This window comes from Mirounga angustirostris, unplaced genomic scaffold, assembly GCF_029215605.1.
Source record: "Mirounga angustirostris isolate CCGP_5_RB_7025 unplaced genomic scaffold, mMirAng1.0.hap1 SCAF_6, whole genome shotgun sequence".
Taxonomy (NCBI): domain Eukaryota; kingdom Metazoa; phylum Chordata; class Mammalia; order Carnivora; family Phocidae; genus Mirounga; species Mirounga angustirostris.
The window spans coordinates 112,528,182-112,553,662 of NW_026991714.1; the positions used below are offsets into that span (position 1 = coordinate 112,528,182).

Genomic DNA, 25,481 nt, shown 5'->3' on the forward strand with positions numbered 1-25,481 from the left:
AGCAGGTGATACCCTTCATTCTCAAGAGGAAGAGCCTCCCCATAGAAAAGGAAGCCGAGAAGTAGGGGAGGTCACTTCAGGGGAGTCACACAGCCATCCTCTTGGGTGAAGCTGTTCCAGTGTGGCTGACAGCCGTGTCCACACCCGACCCTTCCTGGTGACCCTTCCTGGGGTCCAGCTGCCCCAGCAATGCCCTTGGGGGCACTTCACCACTAGCCCATGCTGAAGTTACCCCCAGCCCTAAAGAAGGAATCAGGAGGGACAGAGGGCCCTGGAGTGGGTCAGAGGCAGGGGAGGAAAAAAGATACAGGGCAGAAACATAAAAACAGAGCCCTTTTTGACGGCAGACAACAGAGAAACACTGGGTATCCAGTTTGTTGGAGTCACCATAAAACTGAAGCCAGGCCAGACATTTGCCTTAAGAGGCACATGGAAGGCAACCCTTCTCTGGAACAAAGGAAACCAGACTTTGAGAAACCTGGAGAGAAGCTGATGAAGCCCAGAGGATCAAAACTTCCCAAGGACCCAGGAGCACTCCACCAGACTCTGAAGAATAGGGTGGTGCCCATCATGTCTCTCTTAGTTAGCAGCACAACCATCCACAACCCGAGGTAAATGGACAGTTACCTTGCATGTCTCCAACTGGCCTGGGAAGAGCTAATAAGATGTGAATTTATGGAGGAAAGCCATGAAAAGTGGGCCTTGCAAGAGTTACTATCTGATACTACCTGCACTATTAAAAGAAGCCACCCAAAACTCTTTCAGCCATAGAGCACTGAGCTGATGAAGAAACACACATCATAAAAGAATAAATTACCTACATAATAAACCTTGCATCTTCTCGAATGAGGCCATTAGAAATTGATCAGTTAATTTAGGAGCAGCTGAAGGCCGAAGCCCTGATGAAAGGCGCACCAGGAACCGCCTTCTAGAATCAGCTCTGTTAACAGCATGCTGGGGTCCCACAGGCTGCCCTGGTGATGTTTCCTGAATAGGCGTGTGGGCAGAGGGGATTCTTCCAGAAAGCCAGGGCATGTGGCTACAGGCCACTCCCATGTCACATCCACAGCGTGGAGGCAGCCAGGCCCAGGCACATGGCACTGGTGAAGAGCAGACCAGGCCACAGTGAAAACTCAGCGTTCCCCTCCCTTCCAGGGCCCAAGGCAGTGGGATGGCCTGTCATGGGAGATGCTTTCCATCTACCCCCTTTAAATGGCTACACTGATTCCTGCCCCCACCAGCTGCACATGGGTGTGTGCACACACAGACGCACTCACACACATGTCCATATACGCGCTCACACACAGGCTGACACACATCTTCTCACATACACTCTCACACGTGTGCACTCTTCTACATACGCACACTCACACAGCTAAGTAACACACACACACACACCTGCAACCTCCTGCTGCACGAAATTCATCCTCCACCATCCCCTCCTCATTCCTCTGCCTCACTCCCTCTGCACCCCGTTTTCTAACCTGCGCTAATCTCTCCAGCCCCTGACCCCTGACTGGCTGCCTCCCCTCACTCTGCATATCCTATGCCGGACACTCCTTCCTTGGACTTCGGCCTTCTTCATGTACTCCAATCTCGATTCTTCCACTGGTTCCCCCCTGCTCCAGGTGAGCATCTTGGCAGGTCAGGTCCAACTCTCTGAACCCCTGTGTTGCATTGTGGAGCCCTGGAATTCACTCCAGCACCCCAGGTCAGAATTGGGCCCCACAGCATCCCCCTGAGCTTTCCCAAGGGGCAGGGGGCTTGGTGCAGGCTGCGCCCCTCGGCATTCTGGGGCTCTTACCTCATTCACAAAGACCCAGTGGCTGTCCTTGGAAGCCAGGTTGGTCTCCACAGCCTGCAGAGAGAAAAAGAAAACAAACATGAATGGAAGCAAGCCAGAAGCTGGCAGACATGCAGAATGATTGCCGAGATGGGGTTTGATAAACATTGCTCTTGGAGATTTTTTTCTTCACAAAACATGCCATCCCCCGGGGTCAGCTCTGGACGCCTTAGCTATAAGACGCATCATTTGAACACCGACATCTGATTTCCTGCTGTTCTTCCAAGCTCTCATGCACCAGCCCTGAGCAAGTTGGCAGCTCCTGCTCCTGCAGGCATCACAGGGCCACCACAGGTGGGGGTCTTCCTCCCTTCTCCTGGAGAACACCTTTCTGGAGGAGAGCTTAGGGGGATGATTCTCATGACTGCCAGAGACTAGAGCATCAGGAATCTGGAACAAGGGATGTATGGCATCTCGTCCAGCCATGCTGAACGACACCTGGAAGGACAGCAGCTCCCAGCTGGGGCTCTGAACTGCCTTAGGTTCTAAAGAACCCACAAAGGGCCCATAGAACCAGCTCTTTCTTGTTTCTGGGCAGTGACCCCACCCCAGCATTCTCTCTTATAGCACTTTGTTCTATTTCTTGATAGCACTTGCTATTTCTGTGCTTGAATAGTTAGCAGCTTATCTATTTCGTATCATCTACCTCCTTCACCAAGTTGGGGTCTCCACATTCTTGGGTGGTCACCGTTGTGTCCCAGAACCTTACACTATAACCAGCACAAAGGGTTTAATATACGAATGAAGATTGCTGCCGAATACATGAAGGAAGCGTAAGAGGGCAAGGCAGATATTTTGTTTCTCATATGCTTTATGGGTGCTTTTACCCTCCTTTAACTGGAAAGCCAACAGATTGAAAGGAGAGAAGGAACTGATCATTGTCAAGCATGTCCCATAAGAACTCTCCCAGTTAGCATGTGTCAAGTACTTGAACCTGGAGAGAGCTATCAGATTGTCGTCCTCTTTGTGTGTGTGTGTGTATTTTTGTGATCTAATTTTTATCACTCTTTTTATTTGCAAAACTATAGAAAAATAAAAATGTTCAAAATCATCCCATAACCCTGCCCCATTTTTTAAAATGTGCTAAAGTGGTGAAAGTGCCCCATTTGTCCCTCCACATTCATCCTCCAGAGGTTGTCTGAGGTGTCCCCTTCTAGAAGGTTGTGGTACATATCTAGGTACACATATCAGACAGATGTTTCTATTAAACTGGAATCATGAAATACATATCAGGTTACAACTGTCATTTTGTTTTTTTTTACTTATCAGTGTATCAAGAATATCTTTCCTCCTCAGTACACAGAGATCTGACTCATTCTTCTTAACCATGAGGCAGAGAGGGGTAAAGAGCCTGCCTGCACCAGCGACCCAGCCATATGTGGGAACTCGACCATTGCACTGTCGGTACGGAGGTTACTGTTAGAACTTCACCCACACAGAGAATGGATCAGTTTGCTAGCCAACACAACAAGCATGTGGAAAGAGAGCCTTTGGGAGTGCCCCAGCCAGCTCCAGCAGCCCAGTCCTTTACAGACAGCTCCCCCAGGACACTAAGGGTGGACAAAGGGGTCTTTCTGGGCCATCTTTGGTGGGGGGAGGATATGAATTCTCCTTCTCCAGCCCAGAAGTGAGAGGGTGCTGGCCCCTATGAAGACAGATGAGGAGGGGAGTCTGGACTGGGCTGGAAGGGGACTGCCTTCACCGGTTGTCATTTAACCACTCCAGTCTCTGTTCAGCTGTAAAAAATAGATAATGCTTGCATCCTCTTTTCTGCCAATAGCTTCAGTCCTCAATCCCAAGAAGCAGTAAACACAGAAAATGGAATGGCATCCATACCAGTCCCAAGCCTTTCCCATGAAGCAGAGACAGGAAGTGGTCATCCCCACCCTTTGCAGGTTCCACCCTTATTCCTTGGCTCGCCCACATTCTTGGATCCTGGAAATCTTCTCTAGCCACACAAGTCCTCCTCCACATGAACCAGGCCCCCACAAAACCCTCTCTTTCTCAGAATAAGTGAGTTATGTTGAAGAATGCCTAGGCTGCTCCACCCCCTACCCCAGGAAGAAGGCTCCAAGTGTTCTCTCTCCTGTACCTGGAAGAAACGAGCTCCGGAGATGCCAAGCGCTTGTGGGGCCATGTCGCAAAGATGCTTTCTCCCACTCCATATACCAGCCCCTCTCCCCAGAAGCTGTGAGGACTTCCAGGCCAGCTGCCCTCTGAGGAGCCTCAGACCCTCGGAGGAGGTGAAGGGCGAGCATCTCCAGGTGCAGTCTCAGCCGCCCAGCCCAAAGCCTCGCAACACAGACTTTCAGGAATGTCTTCAGAAGCCTGGAGGCCTGGGGAGGAGGTGTGGGAGGGAGACGTGGACACAGGATGCTCTGAGAACATTCTGCAGCACACTGCTGGGCTCTGGCTTGCCTCCATTCCCAACACCTCAGATTCCCTTAATGCTCACATGGAGGACATCAGTGACACACTCAACAAATCTGTACAGGAGACAGTGCTGGGAGGGTGTCATAATGTCTCAGAAAGCTAGAACACTGAACTCAATCTAAAGAGACGCAGCTTAACAAGCTCAAAGCCCTACTCTTGGTTTCCAGGAACAGAAGGGCAACTGGGGAGATGAGACTTGGAAGTAACACTGCTGAGTAAAGAATCCTGGAAAGGCAGGGGCTGGGCGTTGACTACTGGGCCACCCCACTGGACGGAGGACACTGCAGACTGGATTTGGTCATGGGGTGGGACAGGGAAAGTAAAGGCGTCTTTAGGCACATGAAGAACCGTCATGTGCGAGAGAGACTGGAATTGCTCTTTGCAGCCTCTCAGAGTTGATTTAGCACCAAGGTCTCCAGGAATCAGGGAGGGAGGTATCAACTCAATAGAAGACAGAACTTTCTGACTTTCCAAGGGGTTCAAGATGGAATGGGCTGCCTAGGGAGCAGTATGCTCTCATCAGGAGAACGTGCCCAAGTGGAAGGTGAACAGCATGTCCCTGAAAAGGACTTAAGCATCAGCAGGGAGGTTGACCATGGGTGAGGGGCAGGACTCTATCAGGCACGGACATTCTGAAGCAATGATTTGAAAGTCTGGCTGCATGCAGGAACCTCCTAGGGAGCTTTTAAAAAAGGCAGACCTTGGGGCCCCCCTCCTTGGGATCTTGATGCACTGAGAATGGCCACATGCTTGAGGTGCTGTGTTATTTCAGAGCTTCCACCCCGACTCTTGGCCTCTGCGACTGGGAGCCCTGCTCCAGAATGTTTAGTTCTGTGCATCTTCTGTGCAGGTGAAAGGTCCTCTGTTACCCACAGGAGCCCGCAGGGCCGAGGACATGACACAGCTGCCAGGACATCCCAGGGAACAGCTGGGACCCTGGCTCCTCTCAGGAGTTGTCCCACCTGGTCTCAGACTCACACACAAACGATATTGATGGAGAGAATTGATCAGAAAACCCCACAGGACAACTGGCCAACTTTCCTGTCCTACTTTCCTCACCAATTAAGCTCAGCTAATTTGTTAAGCCTCTTTTCCCCACACAGAGATAAATAGTGCTTGGCTGCAGCCTTTTCCAGAGGATGCAATTCACACAGAAGCTGAGCTAGATGGTAAGAAGGAGAAGCTACTGCAGATTTAGAAAGAACACCTCTCCCTGCCACTAGTTACTGGAGAGATGCCAGCTCTGTGGGAAGAGCCCTAACCGCTCACAGCCCAGTGGGCAGTGTCCCTCCCAGCGCCTCTAATTCCCCGTCTGAGCGCCATCCTTCCCTCTTCCTCCCCAGCCACGTCTGTGGCAGGTGCAACCGAGTCCTCTCTTCCATGGCAGAGCCAGTGGGGCAAGGAAGGTGGGTAGGCAGAGCATATTCGAATCCCAGTTCTGGCACTGCTTAGCTGTGGGCTCCTGGGTGAGCTACTCCACCTTCCTGAGCGGCAGCTCCATGCCTCGAAGGCGTTTGAATGCCGACAGTGCTATGGATGCTCTGCCCACATTCCCCCTGCATTCCATGAGGGTTTGTGAGCACCCCGGCTCCCTGTGTGCCTTCACACCCAACGGCAGACACCCGTGCCTCAGGCTGCTGGAATCTCTGCGCAGCACTCACGGTGCCTGGGAATTTACACCCCTAACCGAGAACTGAGAGGGTCACATATACAAATCCCAGCTGCCCTGTTCCCGGATGGGGATTGCTCTAAATGTGAGCTCAGCTGGGTCCCGAATCTGTCCATGGGACCGTGCCCACACTGCCTCGCTTGCTAGCATGCCCACTCTGGCTTCCTTCATTTCCCTGTCCCACATTCCCACTCCCCTGCTGCCTTTTGTTGTTGTTTTTTTAATTCCCCTGGGAACACTTCTTAATAAATCACTGTCACACAAATCCCTGCCTCAGAGTCTGCTTCTGGGAACCCCACCTGAGACAAACACCTCCCACCCTGGGGTTATCATGGGAATTAAATGAGATTATGTGTGAGGCTCTCGGCCCAGAAGGGAGCTCACTATAGGTAAGCAGTGAACATGAAGGTCCTCCCCATTCCTTCCACTCGAGTCTCCAGCCTGGTCATCATTCAGTGGTCTCTTCAATGTGCAGATGTGCATAGTCTCATCCGTTCCTTCCTTCACTCAACAGACTGTGCCTGCCACACACCAGCTATTGTCCTAACTCTCCGGAGTGCAGGTGGGAGCCAGGAGCCTCATCCATGCCATCACAGAGTCAATAGTACCTAGACGACCGACAATAAACAACATGGCCACTGTGATGAGCGCGGTCTCCTCCAGGAGTCCACAGACCCCTCAAGGCAGCACAACGTGGGGCTTCCCTTCACCTTGGCGCCACTGTAGGCCACTGCTCTGTGGGCACTACCAGCATCAGCAGAAAAGTATTGAGCTAACTAGGCAGATGAAGGGCAGCCCTGCCTTCCATGGGTGGGGAAGGGAGTGGAGCTGGCTTCTGCTCAGGCTGGGCTTCCAGCCACTCACCTCCAGCAAGTAGGGAGGCAGCATTCCTGCAGTTGGGTTTCTCTGCTGGAGCTGGGCACCATGGCCGTGGGACAACCCTCAAAATAATACAGTGGCAGGTGATAGAGCCCTGTGCTTCTGTAGGAACTCCACCTAGACCCTGCGGGAGGTGGGAACCATGTGTTGGTGAACCCAAAGAGCCCCTGCACTGGCAGCCCTGGTTAAGTTCCTGCTGTGAGTCTTGCAAGGCTTTGCCAAACCATCAGTGACCGACTTCCCAGCTTTTATGGTCCAGCAGTAGATTGGCCAACATAGAGCTTTTAGAAGAAGAGCTAAGAAGGTGGAAACTTCCAAAGGCTCGTCCTGACTCCTGTTTGAGCCCCTTTCCAATTGTAGACTCAAGGAGCTTACTGTGGCACGTAGCCCATAGAAAGGGCTTGGATGGTGGACATAGATCACCAGTGGTGAGGCAGAGCTAGGTGTCTTCACTTGTCCTGACACCCATACACCACCACATGTCATAGCTAGGCAGCTGTTAGGGAAGTGGAAGGCAGCTGTCCTTCCCAGACCTGGGGAAGGGAATATGTCCCCTTGCCCAGGAGCAGCAACCCCTGCCTGGACCTCAGGCCAATTACAGGTTTCCCACAGCTAATTGCATCAACAGAGCTGGAATATAAGTGACACAGGACACTAACAGGCCATCCTGCAGGCTCCCCTGGGGCCAGGGGATATTTGGATCCTGTCCTGGCTCCTCAGCCACCCTGATTCCACAGTTCCCACAGAGAAGTAGATGCAGAACAAAGCCCTGCTCCTGGCTCCCCAAAGCTCTAGACAGAAAGGAGCCCCTAGCACTGATGGGAATGGTAGATGCAGGGTGGCTCGCCTGGACAGGGCGGGAGAGGCCCTTTGGCCATATGGAGGTGGAGATCAGCTCTAATATCCAAACGCCTAAAAGGAGGCCAAGAAGACTGGTTCTACGGGGCTGCAGGAAGGACCTCCAGCCTGGTCCCCTGCCTCTGTGTTCTCCACCTTTCACCCAGAACCAAGTCTGAGCTGTCTCCTTTGATCAAGCACCCCTCCAGACACTTCAATACTCTATCTCTCCCACTTCACAACACACACACCTCCCTTTACTCACACAGCCTACTGAGTCAGGCAGCGTTCTCCTCCCCATCCCACGGATGGGGAGCCGGGACCTAGATCTGGCCTCGTAGCTCACACAGGGCCCTCCACTAGTACTTGGCAGGAGCTGGATTTGAACCTGGTCTGTCTGTCTGCAAAGCTTGAGTTCTTTTCCCTCAGTCATGCTGTTTCTCAAAAGGCCTCAGCAGCTGTCAGGGCAAGCATGCGAGCCTTTGGGCCTGGGCCCAGCCCCTGGCAATGGGGACAAAATAATCTTTTTTCTCATAGCGGAGAAAACACCGTGACGGGCAACAGTGCCTTCCTTCTCCGGTTTAACTTGTTCTCATCAGCCTCAGACCATTATGCCTCTTGCATTTCTTAAGTATGAGTTCATTTCACTTTATCTTGGCCTAAAGGAATCATAAATGGAGTGGAAAAAACCTCTACATGGAAGCCTTCCAGTAGGATCGCTGAGTGCAAATGCCACCAATTATTTATGTATGTGTTAATTGTTGGCCACTTCTCTAGGCACCCCCCAACACTGGGAGCCCGAGATAATGAAAATTTGTCGACAATTAGCATCTTTTTAAAATCCCAACTCGTAACATTTCAGAGCATTCCCTCCATGGAGCGCAGACCCTGGCCTTTTCCCAAGGATGGCTAGTGCGCTAACTTTAAAGACCCACTGCTGCCTTTGCAACATGCTACTGAGGAACAATTCTCTCTGTAAAACGTCACACCTCTGGAGTGTGAGGGAGTGCGGTTCGCCCCATCTGCAAAGAAGGGGAGAAGCTGGCTACAAGACTATGGATGATCCAGGAGCCCAGAAGCCCTTTTACAAGGAAATCAGCAAAGCAACCGCCATGATCAGGGCCCCAAGCTCAAAAGCGATAGCACAGAAGTATGAGGAAACCCATAAATGACAGCCATCATTTCTGGCCACTCTGGGCTTCCCAGAGGCCTGCCTCCTCAAGAAAAGGGCCTGAGAGTCTGGCCCAGCTGCTTCTTCTGTTTACCTTAGCCTTGTCTCCAGAACTTCTTAGGGCCTCGCTCTCACTGGAAAACTGCCTTAATGTTCTGCCCAGGTTGACGGCTCCTACTGCTGGCCCCGTCCTTACTCCTAGGTCCCACTGGGGAATTTTGAGCCATATGTGGGTTTCTCTTCCAATTTCTTGTCCCAGGCCCTTCCCAGGAAACAGCCCCTCCTGACCCGGCATGCATTATGTGTCCCCACCTCACCCACCACTCTGCGGAAGCTTCCTTGAAGCCCAGGAACAGGAACCACAGTCACCTGAGCACACGGACGGGCTGCTTAGCATGTGTGTGTCGTGGGCAGGGCGGTTGGCAGAGGATGGTGGAGACAAAGCCACACAAGACCATCTGGGGAAGAAAGCATGGCAGAGTTCAGCCTTAGCTTCCAAACACAGCTCCGGGGGACACTAAGACGGCCTTTGCCGAGGGAAATCTGAGCCTGCTGTTGGGAGTTCAGGGAAGATGCTGGCTAGAAAAGGCTGGAGGGAAGGGCTGCCAGTAGACTGGGCACAATTGCTGGCACTTTCTGAAACACCTCCTCTACTCAGATCCTGAGTGAAGCCCTCTACACACGACACCCCAATGAGTCCTCATAACGAGCTGCTGAAACAGGCTTCTGATCTGAGCAGACAGATGCGGAGACTTGCCCAAAGGCTCCCCACAAGTCAGTGTCACCGAGGCACTCGACCAGCCCCCCTCTAGTGTATCATGCCAACTTGAAGACAAACGCATTCCGGTCACTTCTGGGGATCTTTCACACAAATGCAAGAGCCAAGCTGAAAGGCAATGCAGATAGTGATGAGGCCTAGATAGTAAATCTGGGAAGTCACAGGGGCTTCTGCGAAGCCGGGTCCTAGATTCTGCAGTTTCCTGCCAGCACCACCCCACCCCCACCCCCACCCTTCCAAACCCCTGGATCAGGCAGGTCCTCTGGTTGTCTATGAGGAAGAGCCTCCAGTCCCTCACTATGGCCTAAGGCCTGATCTAGATACCATGCAGCCCCTTCCCCACATAGCACCTGGCAGACAACGACCTTTGGAAAGATGTCTTTGGAATCAACAAATGGGTGGATCCACACTCCTGCATATTTCCCTGATGCCGAGAATAACAAAGGCCAGGGACGTAAAAATGAAGCCCCAAATAGTCAGAAGGTGTACTGACATACAGGTACTCTTTCCTTTGCCTTCCCTTGGTACTGCCTTCACAGAAACCCATGCATACGGGACCTGTGTCCTTGTTTTGCCCAGCTTGGATATGCACTTGATTTTTGGTTAACACTGTTCTGTGCAAAGTACTGCCTGTATTTGAAAATAGCACACTTTTGCTACACGTCTGAGAGAAGGTGAAATGAAACAAAGTGAACTTGAAAGGTGGATAAATGCAAGACATGGTGACCTTTGGAAGCTGATGGAAACATGATCAAATTTTAGAGCTTTGCTATGGGGATATAATTGTGTCTTCATTTGTGCTGAGTGCCGGAACTCCTGATGCAAGCTCCCATATATTCTGCTTAACAACACAGTAAGTTCTGGACTAGTCTGGTCAATCAGTGGCATTTTAAAAGATATTACCGTAACACTGAAGAGAGGGTATTCATCTTTAGGTGGTTTTTTTATATATATATATATATATATATATATACTGGCTTTGATCTCAAACTATTATGTTGCTATGAAAAAAAAAAAGAAAGCATAATTGACTAAACACATGTAAAAATCTGATAGAACTGAACAATTTTTCGTCACTCATTAGACCTCCCTGGCCTCAGTCCTCACTGTTTACCAAGTTTGAGATAAACAGCTCTTTCAAGCCGCCTTCCCACTCTGCGCGGAGGGCAGGAGTGCCAGCCCGCCGCCTCCGGGGATGAAGATTCATTACAGATCATTTGTGGATCCTTCAGATGAAATAGAGACAGGTTCCAGGGCTGTGCTGGAAGTGCAATTTACTGTAATAAAAAGTGAGAATATGCTACATGTGGACAATTTATGAGGAAATGTTAATATCAGCAGAAAAATGAAATGAAGTCTGCTCACAGGCACGACCTGTTTAATAAGAGCAACTTGGAGAAGTAAAGCCAGGCACTGCCGATGAGTAGCAACTGATGGATACTCGGATTTTAGTAAATGGTCCATAATTTCCCTGCCATCTGGAGGGCACGGCCGCCAAATAAGGCCCTCCGCGTTCTACCTACTCTCACTGACACCCAGGCTTTGTCCTCCTGGGAGGCGATGGGAGCCGGCTTTTCTATCAGATCTGGTCTCATGCAGAAGAAAGGCGTTCCCGCCATTGCCCGCGTGGACACTACCACACAATTCCTTTTGAGGACCGAGATGTACAATAGAACAGATCACTTCTGAGCTTATTTACGCTCTGGTTTGGCGAGAAGAGTGGCCAGCCTCTGCAGCGGGCTGTGAACAATCTCATGACGCGGGTCCCCCAGAGGCCAAGGGACGCAGCTCTTGGGTGGCAGATGGCCGCGCTGAGCCATTTCTCATACAGCCAGCTGTTCTGCTCCAGCTTCAAGTGATTTTCAGACATAAGCAAAGCAAAGTCCAAAACTGATTAAAAATGTTTTCTTCTCCCTCCCATGAGTATTTACACGTTCATGCTGGAGCTTGAGATGGCGCTGCCTGCATCCAAAGACTGGCTCTAGGGACCCACGGCATCAGAGGCTGCAGAAGGAAGGGAAGGGGTGGGGACCATCTGGGGCGGGAAACTCCCTCCCAGGCCTGCTGGGTCACAAAGGGCCCCACAGGCCTGCCCCCCTGTGTGCTGTCAGCCCCAGAGACCAGACCCACAGCACACATCCACTGGGAGAACATCTACACTGCCTAGGCTGCTCAATTAAAGCATCACCGTTCAAGGTTAATACCGTGACCCCTTCAAATCCTGCCAGGCAAGTGGCTTCTGTACACGGATCTAATTTCTTTTCTCAACCTAAATTGTTTTTAAAAGATGGAAGCATTTGAATTCTTTTTAAGGCAATAAAGTTGAAAGTAGCAATTCTTTACCAAGCTGATAAGAGCTGCTGGGTGTAATTTGTATTCTTTTTTATGAGCCTGACTTTTTGGAGAATGGAATAGAAAGAAAAATGTCTTTTCAGTTCTGGAGACAAGAGCTACTTCTTCCTCAGGTGCTGGGGAGGAGTTCTCTGGTTTGGCAGTTGTCAGGAAACAAGTCCCTGATTTGTGACATGGGAAAGCCAGGGAGGTGCCCTGTATGGGAAAGGGGGCATAAAGCTCACCTCGACACTCTCGCCCCACTAGAAGTGATTCAGAGAGGCCATGGGTGGGACTGTGAGGTCCTGGGGAGTAAGGAGGAGAGGATAATGCAAATTCCATGAAAAGAGAAAGGGGAGGATCTATTATCTTTAGAATCCATAATATGAACTGTTTTACAAGCTTGGAGACAGCTTCTCTCCAAGTACAACGCCTCTGTGCTGTTGGGTCCCAGACCTGGGCATGGCCAAGAACCTCATTTTTGCCCAAAGTCCTCTGGGCCCAATAATCAAGTCATGTAACTCTACATTCAGCTGCTCCAAGTTTACATTTGACACAGAAGCCAAACACACTTTGTCTGCAGGTGTGGCCGACCTGCCCCACCCTCCACTCTCATGACTAGCACAAAGCCCTACCCATGGAATGGCATCGAAGAGAAAACTGAGCACAGGGCTTCTAGGCTCAGTATCTGGAGCAGGAAAATCAGTGAGAAAACTCACCATAACCATGTCCTACACTTGCCTTAGAGCTGTAGGTCAGAAGCACCACAATGGTTTCATCTAATTTGATGATTTGGCGACAGACATGAAGGTAGGAGGCAATCCTACCTGACCCCCCAGGGCAACATTAAACCTTAAACTTCCCAAATAATCCCATCTACTTGTGCATGTGCACACACATATATACATACACACACACACACACATACACAAACAATTCCACTTCAGACACCTTTGTAGGGAAACGTGGGGCCCAAATAAAAAGAAGCATCACTGAATCAACAAACACAAAATGCCCAGGATAGGCATTACTGCACCTCTCTCAAATTCCTACCTCAGATTCACACTGGTCTTTCTTGCTTTCATGACCAGATTTTCCAGATGGCCTCCCAGGTGCTTATTCCTAAATGTAAATTCTCTACCTATATTGGCACTATTTCTTGCAACAAATCCTGAAAGGTGACCATTTCTGATCCCCTTGAAAAGAACTACATCAGGAAGTAATGAAGTACTATATGGTGACTAACATAACATAGTAAAAAATAAATTAATTAATTTAAAAAAAAAAAAAAAGGAAAGGAAACTAGGAAATGACTGAATAGCCAGCTCTTTGGGTTCATCATCTCTGCCTAGACTGGAGAATCCAGAAGTACAGCCCAAATAATGAGAGCATGAGACAGCTTGTCTGGAGTAGCTACATGTCCCACCAGACCCCGAGAACGGGAAGACTCATGATGATCTCAGGCCTTCCCCTGAGGTCATTCAGTATAGACTTGATGTTTCTTGACTCTGCTCCCTAGGACCAGGTTGACTACAGCCCAGGGGGAAGGCCAAGTGCCAACTAGTGCTGGTCTGGGCTCAGGGGAAAGACTACTGGCACAAGGCAAGAGGCCTCAGGCTAGAAAGGAACCTGGCCCCACAGGCTTCCTGAGAAATTTGCCTGATCTAGAGAAACAGCAAGGCAGGAAGGAGGCCCAGAGGAGAAAAAAAGGCTTCATGGACTCAGCCACTTTGGGGAATCACAGAATTAAAAAGTCAAGGAAGCAGGTGTCAACCTTGAGAAAATCCACGAGCAGCCGTGAGAGAGACAACAGCAGGATTCACCCACCCACTGAACAACCGTGGACCTGGGTTCCTACTAGATGCCAGGTACTATGAGCAATCTGAACAGGGAAGTAAGGAAGTCTTGGGCCCTGTCTTGGAGTGAACCCAGCCTACTTAGAGAGACAGTCCCACACAGAGAGAATATTGTACAGGATAAAAGGAGAACGTGCAGTGATCGGGGAGTGTTCAGTGAATGAGGAGCCAGGTACCAACTCCCTCCTGGAGAGTGGAAGTCCCCATGTTGGGGGTGGGCAGTGGTGGGGCAGCCGAGCATTCCAGTCTGAGGAGAGAGCATGTGTAAGCCTGGAGGTAAGAAAGGGCATTAGGTTAGGGAGTGGTGACTGAATCACATCTTCACATCTTGTGAATAAAGATTGGTTCCTAAAATCAATTATAATCAAAATTAGCCACAAAGACTTCTTAGCTCATGGATAAAGTGTAGTACAGAAAATATAATTTGTGTAAAGAATCCCGGATCCGTTCCTCTGACCTTTATTAATCAATGTTTCTCTATGGCTGCAATTAGAGCTTCATTTTCTTCCCTAAGTGTATTGACGAAACCTTCACCCACTTGCCTAGCCCCTGAAAGCTATGCTCCCAGTCCTGTCCTGTCAGATCATTGTTCTATCCAGTCAGACCAGAAAGCTTTGGAACCTCTTCCCGCCTTGCAGGTTAATGTGGGAATGGTATGGTCAGACCCGCATTCTAGAGAGGTCAGGATGGCCATGCGGAGAAGCCCTTGAGACCATGCACACATTCTTTCCAGCACATTCTCCACTGTGTCAAGCTTTACTATGCCCATTGCCTATTGACAAGGCCAATGTGGCATTGCCTGGCCTATGCGCCTATCCGCGGAGTTAAATCTGCACATGAAGCATCCCTGCTATTGGTCATTCTGTGGCTCAAAATCAAAGGTGGGAAGATAGATAGCATGAGGAATGAGCTATGATCTGAAATACTGCCAGGTCCCAAACAGCAGGGCCTACGCAGGGGAGCTGGGCTTTTATCTTGCACATCGGGAGCCCCCAGATTATATACTATGGAATAGAAGAGGCTGAGGAGTTGCTAAGAGTTCTCCTATTTAAGAAAAAAAAAAATCTTTCCTCAGAAAGTCTGAGGTATACTGCACCCTGAAGAATCACAAAGGACACTAACAGAAATGTTATTGGAATGTGACGGGCTACGTTGTGGCCCCTCCAGATTTGTATGTTGAAGTCCCAATCCCCAGGACCTCAGAATGTAACTGTCTTTGGAGATAAGGTATGTGGTGATTAAGTTAAAATGAGGCCATTAGGGTGGGCCTAATCCAATCTGACTGGTGTCCTTACAAGAAGAGTAAGCGACACCAGGGATACATGCTCATAGAGAAAAGGCCATGTGAGGACACAATGGGATGACAGCCATGTACAAAGCAGGAAGAGAGGCCTCAGAAGAAACCAATCCTGGCGACACCTTGATCTTGGAAGTCTGGCCCCCAGAACTGTGAGACAATACATTTCTGTGGTTTAAGCCCCCCAGTCCATGGTACTTTGTTACAGTAGTCCTAGCAAACTAATACAGGGGATGCTAAAAGTTCTCCTGAAAACAAACTAACTAACTAACTGTGGTCAGAAAGTTTGAGATACAAGGCATTTATATCCTCACCTTGAAGAACCACAAAGCACACTAACAGAAAAGTCCTCCCATCACAGAAAATCATTGAATTTGGCTGAACCCTGTGTTTATCAAACCTAACTCCCCAGAATATTAAGTTTCTTTGTTCAAGGAACACACAGATATTTTATGGGACACTCAGGTGGCAACAGAACAGGGTGGAGCAAATGGTAGTCCAGGCCTCGGGGGGTTGGGAGAGGACATTAAGATGGGAAGGATCTGGACCATCTGGATTCCAGATGGGCCAGACGGGCCGCATGGAGGAGAAGGTCACAAGCATGAGAGGTGCAGGGAATCAGCTAGGAAGCAGTTCCAGTGGTCCAGAAAAATGCCGGTGAGGGCCAGAACAGAGAGAGGTCACCAGGCTGGAGAGGACCGGATGGAGTGTGAAATGTTTAGAAGGAAAACGTTGACAGGATATGGTCATCCATTGGAAACTGAGTTAAGTGTGAAGGACAAAAAGAAATCTGATGTGACAACTAGAAGCAATCACATAAAAGCAGAAGGTGGATCAGGCTCAGTGAGGAAGATGAATTCAGGTATAATCTCCTTGACAGCAAGAAGTCAGAGAGGCAAGTCCTAAAAGTTTGGGAGAGAGGAGTGATCATGGCAGTGGACAGAGAGAAGGCAAGGGCTTACCTCAGGCAAAAGGTGAAGGTGCACAGGACACAGTATCAAGTTAGCCTAGACACCCCCCAACCTCTAGTGTAAGAACCAGCAGTGGCTGGCTTGATCTACAGACCCATTCAGGTGGCTCCAGTGGTAGGACCAGTGACCTGTGGAGGCTGGAAGCCATGGCAGGAGGACAAGAACTTCTTCACCTTCACCTTTGGACCACTATTGCTTCTACTGGTGCAGGCCAAGCCCCCACCTTCTTGGAGACTACACAGCACACACCCAGCTGTACCACTTTCAACCCCCAAGAATGTATTTTTTGAAATTATGAGTTACACACACACACAAACACACACTCCTCTACCTTCCCTCTATACCCTGTACTGATCCAGAGGGTTCTAAACCTAAATGGAAGACTTCACATTATCCTTGTAAGCTTCATGCTGCTGGAATCAGTCAGCCACTCTATCCAAACTGTTCAGACCACTTTGGAACCTCTTCCTGCCTCACAACATCATCCTCTTCACCTTGGATTTATTAAAGGAGGGAATTTTATCAGGCTAGCCTCATGGTGATCAGGCAAGGGAGAACTACATGAAGGAGACCTGGGTCCTAGTGCTTGCTTTTCCTGTACGTCATTCAACTTCTCTGGGCTTCATTTTCTTCATCTGAAAAGTCTGAGAGAGAGTCAAGAGTGATAGTTGGTTCTCAGTACATTCTAAGATTCTATGGGCAGGTTCCCAATGGTTTTGGGAACTCAGTGGTTTGGGAGAAGAGAAAAGGGTTGTCCCATATGGGAGTCAGAGACAGTTGTAGGGTGTTGGCCACCCAATATCAGAACACCTTGATTTGTGGAGACACCCATTATATGTGTCTTGGCCAGAGGTAAGGGGCTGCAAAGGGAGGAGAAGGTCCCTCTCCCCAGCCTACACAGGCCAGCACAGGACCTAAGCTTAGCACAGTGGATTCCCCTGAGTCATGAGAAAGTGACCCAAAGATCTAATTGAAAAACTAATCCCAGCAATGAGGGTAGTATTGTGAGTCCAATGATGGTGCCTTATCCAGACTTAGAAGTGACCTCGACCATGTCCCCGCCATCTGGCCTCCCATAGGTCTCCAGCCCTGACTCCCCATCCTTCTGCCCACCTTTGTGAGCTACCCAATACCACTTGAATATGTTCCTTTCATTTCCTATTAACTCTGTTATAAAACTTTTTACAAGCAATAGGGAAAATAATATTTAAAATCTGAATATCAAATGCTAGTAAGACCAATGTGCTAAACAAGAACATAATCAATTTTTTAAGGGAAAAGAAATGGAGTAATTTCAAAGCACACTGAGACAATCATAAACCATAGTTTATAAACCTATAATTGTATATACAAAATCATACTTTAAAATCAAGTGGTATTAAAAGTCCTCTGTTGACAGATAGCAATTCCTGGTCCTACCCCTGTTCCCAGTCCTGCCCTCCAGAGGCAAACACTTGTAACTCTTTTAGCTATTTCTTTGAGATTTACTTCCATATTTTTCAATCTTATGTTCACATGCTATACTTGGTTGCTCAGTTTTAGACATTAGCATTATCCATTATCCTCCTGATATGGTAATGAGGACTTAACTTCTTACACAAACCTTCATCCTTTCATTTCCTGTCTCAATATTCCCCATCTACTTGTATCACGATTTTTAAGTAAAAAGTGTGACTCCATTCAGACGATGAAATACTATTCCTTACTAAGCCAAGTAGTGAACTATGATTGTTATTTCCTTGCTTATATAACTTCTGCTTCTCTTGGGTCAACAATTGCCTTGATTTGTATTTATTTATACAAGTGCTATATTATATGCGCCAAATGCTCAACCGCATAAAATAGTCTTTCAGTTTCCTTACACCTCAGAGATGGCCAGTCAGAGCCCTGTCTCCCCTGCTCCCACGTGGAATCTTGGTCTCGGTTTGAATGACCAGGAGCCGTCCTGACACCTTCCTTTCTGCTCTGCAGCTTGGAATCTCTGTACCTCTTATTGCTTACTTCTTTTGGGGGGGGGGGGGCTTTTATTTTATTTTTCTGAAGCTCATCCTAGAGTATCTTCCTAAGAAAAGGTACATGAGGTATAAATCTTTTAGTCTTTGACTGTACGGAATTTTTTTTAAATTTTGCTGCCATAGGGGCACCTGGGCAGCTCAGTGGGTCAAGCCTTCAGCTCAGGTCATGATCTCAGGGTCCTGGGATTGAGCTCTGTGTTGGGCTCCTTGCTCAGCAAGGAGTCTGCTTCTCCCTTTCCCTCTGCCCCTCCCCCCACTCATGCTCTCTCTCTCTCTCTCTTTCTCTCTCTCTCTCTCAAATAAATAAATAAAATCTTTAAAACAAATGTTGTTGCCATATTGATTGATTGTTTCACTTAGTACCCTTAGATTACAGTAATCCGAATTCTTCCACAGAAAGAATTTTCTGCAGTATCTTCTAGCATCCAGTGTTACTCTTAAGAATCCTAATGTCATTCTGATTCCTCTCATTCCTGTTCCTTTAATGTCACCTGCTTTTCATCCTCCTCCTCCTGTTCTTCCGTCTCCTCCTGCCTCCCCCTCTCTCCCTAGTCCTCCAAAACTTGTCATTATAGTGCTTTGATATGGGGGTTCTTTTAATTTATTTTGGCTAAGAGCTAAATGGTTGGTAGGGCTGTTTAGTCTGGAGACACAGGTCCTTTAGCTCTGACACATTCTGGTTTGTTTCTTTGATATTTGCTCTTTCTCCATTGTTTTCTGTTCTCTCTCCAGAATTTCTCTCAGAAGAGCTTCCTGGATGAAGCCACTCATTTTTGTCAACTTTTCTCCATCATTTTATACTACTTTACCCTCGGTTTTACTTTCCTCAATTTTGTCTAATACTTCAGTTGGATTTTTACAATTGCAGTTGTCACATTTTTTAAAATTTTCAGCTGCTATTTTGTGTTCTCTGTTCTTTTTCATAGTGTCCTGTTCATATCTTAAGGATGTAATTTATTTTTAATCTTTTTAAGATTATCTGTGATAAGGTGTTTGATGTTCTGCTCCCTAAACTAAGTTTGCCCTGGATTCCTTTTTTATGTTTATTTTGTATTTTTTCATTCCTATAAGTTCCTCAAATGCATAATGATCTTGAGTTGTCCTTTTATATTTTTCTTTGGGTTTTTTTTTTGTTGTTTTGCTTTTTTTTTTTAAGAGAGAGAGGGGGAGGGGCAGAGGGAGATGGAGAGATTGAATCCCACGCAGGCTCCACACCCAGTGAGGAGCCCAACCTGGGGCTGAATCTCACAACCCTGAGATCATGACCTGAGCCAAAATTCAGAATCAGCCGCTTAACCAACTGAACAACCCAGGCATTGGAAATGTCCTTGATGGGCATGGGTGTGGTTTGTGGATGGATGGATTAGTGGGCTTCCTTGCCTTTGCATTGCAAGACCCACCTCTCTCCTCTACAATCTCGCTCCTGGAGGTCTTTTCTTCAGAGTTGTTCAGTTTCTCCAGAAAAGATTCTTTTTTTTTTTTTTTTTTTTTTTTTTTTTTAAAAGGTTTTATTTATTTGACAGAGAGAGACACAGCAAGAGCAGGAGCACAAGAGGGGGAGTGGGAGAGGGACAAGCAGGCTTCCCGCTGAGCAGGGAGCCCGATGTGGGACTCGATCCCAGGACCCCGGGACCATGACCTGAGCCGAAGGCAGACGCTTAACGACTGAGCCACCCAGGCGCCCCAGAAAAGATTCTTTTAATATTCTACCTGAATGGTATACTCCAGGTGCTGGCATTTTGGGAGCAGGGCAGGCAAAAGAAGTAGATATCCCACTACCCGTCATGCAAATCTCTGTTGAATTTCCCCTGGTTTCTGCTATGAGCCTCATCCCCACTTTCTGGGGTCTCTGGGTGCCAAGGCTTTCAGAGCTGGGAGAACGGGCTCATTTCCCTACATCTCTATCATCAAGCACTGAAGTTGTAATATCCTTACTCTGTTGAACCACCTACTTTCTACTTTTCTAAAAACTAGCCCCAAACTCTCACCCACTGTTGTCTCTTCTCATGTACTCTTTGATCTTGTTGGTTTATAACATTTAACTTTACTGTCATTTAGAATCATTTAGAGGAAAGAGGGGAAGAACATGGGCAGCCAATCTAATTGTCTCATCAATCAGAAACCCATAAATCAGAAGTTGATCAGAAGTCAGTAAATTCCCTTTGTGCTCAAGCTAGCTAGAGTAGGTGCTTATGGGCAACTGAGAACATTGACTGATAAAAAAGGCTGGAGGAGGACACAGTAGGGACGAGTGTGCCCTCTGCCAGGGCTGAGGGAGAAGGGCAAGTCCTAGGCAAAACTAAAAAGAAAGGGAATATTGTTTTCCTGCACCAACCCTGAAAAGCTAGCAGAGAACCCAAACTCCAAAACTTCTCATAAGAATGCATTTTCATGCAGAAGAATGAAACTCGACCATTCTCTAACACCATTCACAAAGATAAACTCAAAGTAGATGAAAGACCTCAATGTGAGACAGGAATCCATCCAAATCCTAGAGGAGAACATAGGCAGTAACCTCTTTGACATCGCCCACAGCAACTTCTTTCAAGATACATCTCCAAAAGCTAGTGAAACAAAAGCAAAAATGAACTTTTGGGACTTCATCAAGATAAAAAGCTTCTGCACAGCAAAGGAAACAGTCAACAAAACAAAGAGGCAACCCACAGAATGGGAGAAGATATTTGCAAATGACACTACAGATAAAGGGCTGGTATCCAAAATCTATAAAGAACTTCTCAAACTCAACACCCCAAAAACAAATAATCAAGTCAAAAAGTGGGCAGAAGAGATGAACAGACACTTCTCTGAAGAAGACATACAGATGGCTAACAGACACATGAAAAAATGTTCATCATCATTAGCCATCAGGGAAATCCAAATCAAAACCACACTGAGATACCACCTTACACCAGTTAGAATGGCAAAAATGGACAGGGAAAGAAACAACAAATGTTGGAGAGGTTGTGGAGAAAGGGGACCCCTCTTACACTGTTGGTAGGAATGCAAGTTGGTACAGCCACTTTGGAAAACAGTGTGGAGGTTCCTCAAAAATTTAAAAATAGAGCTACCCTATGACCCAGCAATTGCACTGCTGGGTATTTACCCCAAAGACACAGATGTAGTGAAAAGAAGGGCCATATGCACCCCAATGTTCATAGCAGCAATGTCCGCAATAGCCAAACTGTGGAAAGAGCCGAGATGCCCTTCAACGGATGAATGGATAAAGAAGATGTGGTCCATATATACAATGGAATATTACTCAGCCATCAGAAAGGATGAATACCCAACTTTTACATCAACATGGATGGGACTGGAGGAGATTCTGCTAAGTGAAATAAGTCAAGCAGAGAAAGTCAATTATCATATGGTTTCACTTATTTGTGGAACATAAGGAATAACATGGAGGACATTAGGAGAAGGAAGGGAAAAATGAGAGTGGGGGGAATTAGAGGGAGAGATGAACCATGAGAGACTATGGACCTGAGAAACAAACAGGGTTTTAGAGGGGAGGGGGGAGGAGGGATTGGTTAGCCCTGTGATGGATATTAAGGAGGGCACATACTGCATGGAGCACTGGATGTTATACAAAAACAATGGATCGTGGATCACTACATCAAAAACTAATGATGTGCTGTATGGTGACTAACATAATAAAATAAAATAAAAAAAAAAGAATGCATTTTCATAAGCTTTGGGGTGGTGAGGCTGCCTGCCCAGACTTTGGGGTGATAGAGGGACAGCTGCTTTCTCTACTCTGATCTACAGGCCCTGGAGGCTGTTTGGGACAGTGTGTTCTTTGGGAGAACATGCAGCTGAACAGGTATGATTTCACAGAGAATTCCTGATCAAACTCATAGCCCATTTTAGGCTTAGGCTCTGTTTATCACTCCTAGAGGGGAAGGATGTCAGATTCTTATCTGACAACTTCATTCCATAGCCCATTTAAATAAGCAGGCTACCCAAGGTAAGGTGAGGGAAAGATGATCAGTAACCTCAGGATTGACATTATATCAATGGATGTGCATGAGGTCTGGGGATTTATAATAGCCTGTTCAAAGAAATAGTTCAAACATACTGGTTCACTTTGATCAACACATCCCTCTAGAAGGAGGACTGATTTAAAAATCTACAGATACAGGTATCTGGGCTCCTTCAACATAAATCCAGGCTGAGGGTTTCCTAGGCATCCTGTCCTTGGTGAGGGTGAGCCTGAGGGCAACAAGGGAAGCCAAACACGTCTCTTTCCCCAGTCAGACCAGGTTCTGTTAGGAGGTGAGAGATGAGAGACAGATAAAGCGTGTTGTTTGTAGACAAGTGAGCCATCTGGAGAGCCTTTGACAGGGAAGCAAGAGCAGGCTAGAGGAGTAGGAAAGGCTTCGTGGATGGTCTTGGACTAGAAGGGTGAGGAGACTTAGAGAGACTTGTAGGAAGAAGAAGGTCATTAAAATCCTGGGTACAAAGAGTAAGGATGAGCCCAATAGTGAAGGCCAGAGAACAAAACATCCCCCTGCTCTCAAATATGACAAGTATAGAGACAAATTGCTCTGAATCCCAAGTGCCTACAGTACGCCCCCAAATAGTGGCTGGAAATGCCCCTAGTGGCAGGGATGGGAAACACCAAAAAACCGACAGTAGGGATAGCTACTCACCTAGAGCATATTCAACCAAGATGGCAGGTCAGAGCTAGAGTCTGGGCCATTCCTCTGAGAGTCTAGATTCTCACAAATAGCCCCCAGGACCGGGACTTTTCAAAAGTGTGTGTATGTGTCCCTCCAGAGCTAAGATTTCTCTGCAAAACCTAAACTTATGGCTTCTTCTTTGATTCTAGTACACAATATACTATATTTACATTAACAAAATCATGTTTTTCTCAACAAAATCACTTCACTTATCTTCTGTACAAGTATGATAAAAAGTATTTAATTTCTTTCCTAATCCTTCTTAGTAAAATACCTGTGTGTGTTTCAGAACAGAAAATGGAGTTAGTATGAACAGGGCAGTGCAAAGCTTCTCCTGGTCTGGATGCACACTGGCAGATGGGAAGCCAGGAAGGCCAGCTGGGGTCGCTAGCCAGGCCTTGGTCCAAGTGCCAGGCAGTATACCTACTGCAGGAAGGCCTTGTGGGAGGGGGCATGCAGGAAGGTCCTATGCCTCTAGGCTCAGGTTGGTGGGCACTGACCTCTCCCCACAACTGAGCCCTTAAGGACCTCGGTTGGGATAAATCCATCTGGGAACTTTAAGACATCCTGAGCTTTCCTGGCTATTTTGATAAAGATGAATTCTAAAGTGAGTTCATGTCATGAAGAAAAATGCGGGGTGTAGACTTCAGAGAAGTGAGTTTCATAAGGTCCAAAACAGCAGGTTCTTACATGGAACATGCACTAACCACATGCCAGGTCCCAGCCAAGTGCTATACATAGACCACCTCACGGAATCCTTACAACAGCCATGCCATCAGGGGGCACTGTCAACCTTATCATTAAAGATGAGACAGTAGAGTCTGCAGATGTTATGTTACTCGCCCTAGTTCACACAGGAAATAAGAGCCTGAGCCAGGAGAAGATCCCAAGTCTGCTCGTAGCCAAAGATTTCTCAAGTGCCTCCTGAGGGAAACTGAGGCAGGGTGCAATGCCACCTGAAGAAGGCTAAAATGCCTCAGAGATGGAGTTCCAACCTGGGAATCAAAAAATCCTTCCACAAGCAGTGTAGCTGGACAGAGAGCTCTGAGAAGGACACATGGGGTTGTCCAACCTCTAAATAGAGGCAGCCTGGAAAGCCAAAGGGCACAGGTAGGTTGTCAGCCTGGTTCCCCAGGCACAGGAGATGCTCTTGAGTGACCAACAAGTAGCCTGTGCACCAGGCCCAGCGTGGACCCCAGCTCAGCCCATCTGTCCACGAACCCATTAGAAGAGCTGGGACATCAAAAACACCAGTCATCATAGCCAATTACACACGTAGCAATATCTATGTACCAGGCACTGTACTAAGTGCATTCCATATATCAATTCCCTTAATTCCCTCAGCAATCCTATGAGGTTCAGTACTGTTATTAGCCCCATATTACAGATGAACAAACTGAGGCACAAGTAATTCTTTACAAGGTAGCAGAGCTAAACAGTGGTAGAGGCCCTGATTTGAACCCAGCAATCTGGTGCCAAAGCCCAGATTCTAACCACTCTCTGTACTCCCTCTCCTTATACCAAGAACTACTCTGAGTTTTGGCGTATCTAATTAATATCCATGAAGGCCGACAATATCCAAAGCCACTGTGTGAGCTGCGAATACACACAGAACTGTGGCCATGCCTACCTTTCAGGATCTCACTGCCTTTAGCGCAGACACATAAGCAGGTATTATGAGGGAAGAGCTCTCTGGAGGGGAGGAGTGCACAGGGCATTAGGGGAGCACATAGCAGGGCATCTAACTTGACCTCAAGGAGTCAGGGAAGGTTTCTTGGAGCGGACGATGCTGGAGTTACATCTTAAAAAATGAAGTAGAAGCTAGCCTGCAAGACAACCTAAGAAACACATTTTAATTCTTCTAAAGCTTTTAAGCTCTACCTTGTGCCAAGTCAAATCCCTAGGAACCTCCAAGTCTGAATAATATCGTTTAAGCTTTCCACAGAGAAATTTGCACTGAACTAGAATATCCCATTGTTTATGCCTTTGGCTTTCAGCCAGGGCTGATACAGGAAGCAGTCATATGAATCACATTTGCATTGTTTGTAAAACTCCTGGCAAAGACACTATCTATTATGTTGTTCTATGTCCCTTATCTACAGACTGATGTGATAAATGTCTCCCAAAGCACTAAACTAAAAAATAAAATACAGAATAGAAACCTCTCTCGCCATGGACTGGTATCCTTCTTTGTAGTAAGCACTGTGGGTTACGCATTCTATCCAATTCTGTCATTGTCTTGCCTACCAGGAAGCTCAGAACGGATGTTCATATTGTGAGTTTCCTTTAGCCTATGTCTTCTGGCCCTTGATTATTTGGCTCTTAACACTGTATCTTTATTTTAATGGATTTAAGGTTTTATATCTTTTGGTAACTAGACCTTTAGTTATCAATACTACTGCTACACAGTTCAGCATATGCAAAACAGTTTAGCAGCCTTGCTTAACACTCAAGGCCACCCTGCTCCCCAACCTGCTGACACCTACAATTTCCCATTATTTATTTTCTTCAAACCCTGAGTGTTCCTCCATACCCAGAAGGGATGGGTCTAGATCTACAGTCAAATATGAAAGGTCCATGAGCCAAAACAGCCCCCATTGCTACCTGCAGGATCTGTGATGTGCCGTCTCCTCTCAGAATAGAAGGAAGAATGTACATCACACCTCTGCAGGTATGAGCCTCTCCAGGACTTCAAGAAAACCCTGAAAACATGTTTCTCTGG

General features: G+C 47.5%; 1 protein-coding gene across 1 annotated transcript in view; it reads right to left on the bottom strand.

Annotated features, from left to right (window-relative positions):
• Positions 1-25,481, bottom strand: part of GRID1 (glutamate ionotropic receptor delta type subunit 1) — a 701,878-nt gene that overhangs the window by 264,433 nt on the left and 411,964 nt on the right. The window contains exon 5 of the mRNA XM_045878237.3: positions 1,805-1,858. Coding sequence (XP_045734193.1) covers positions 1,805-1,858 — 54 coding nt within the window. The remainder of the gene's footprint in view (positions 1-1,804; positions 1,859-25,481) is intronic.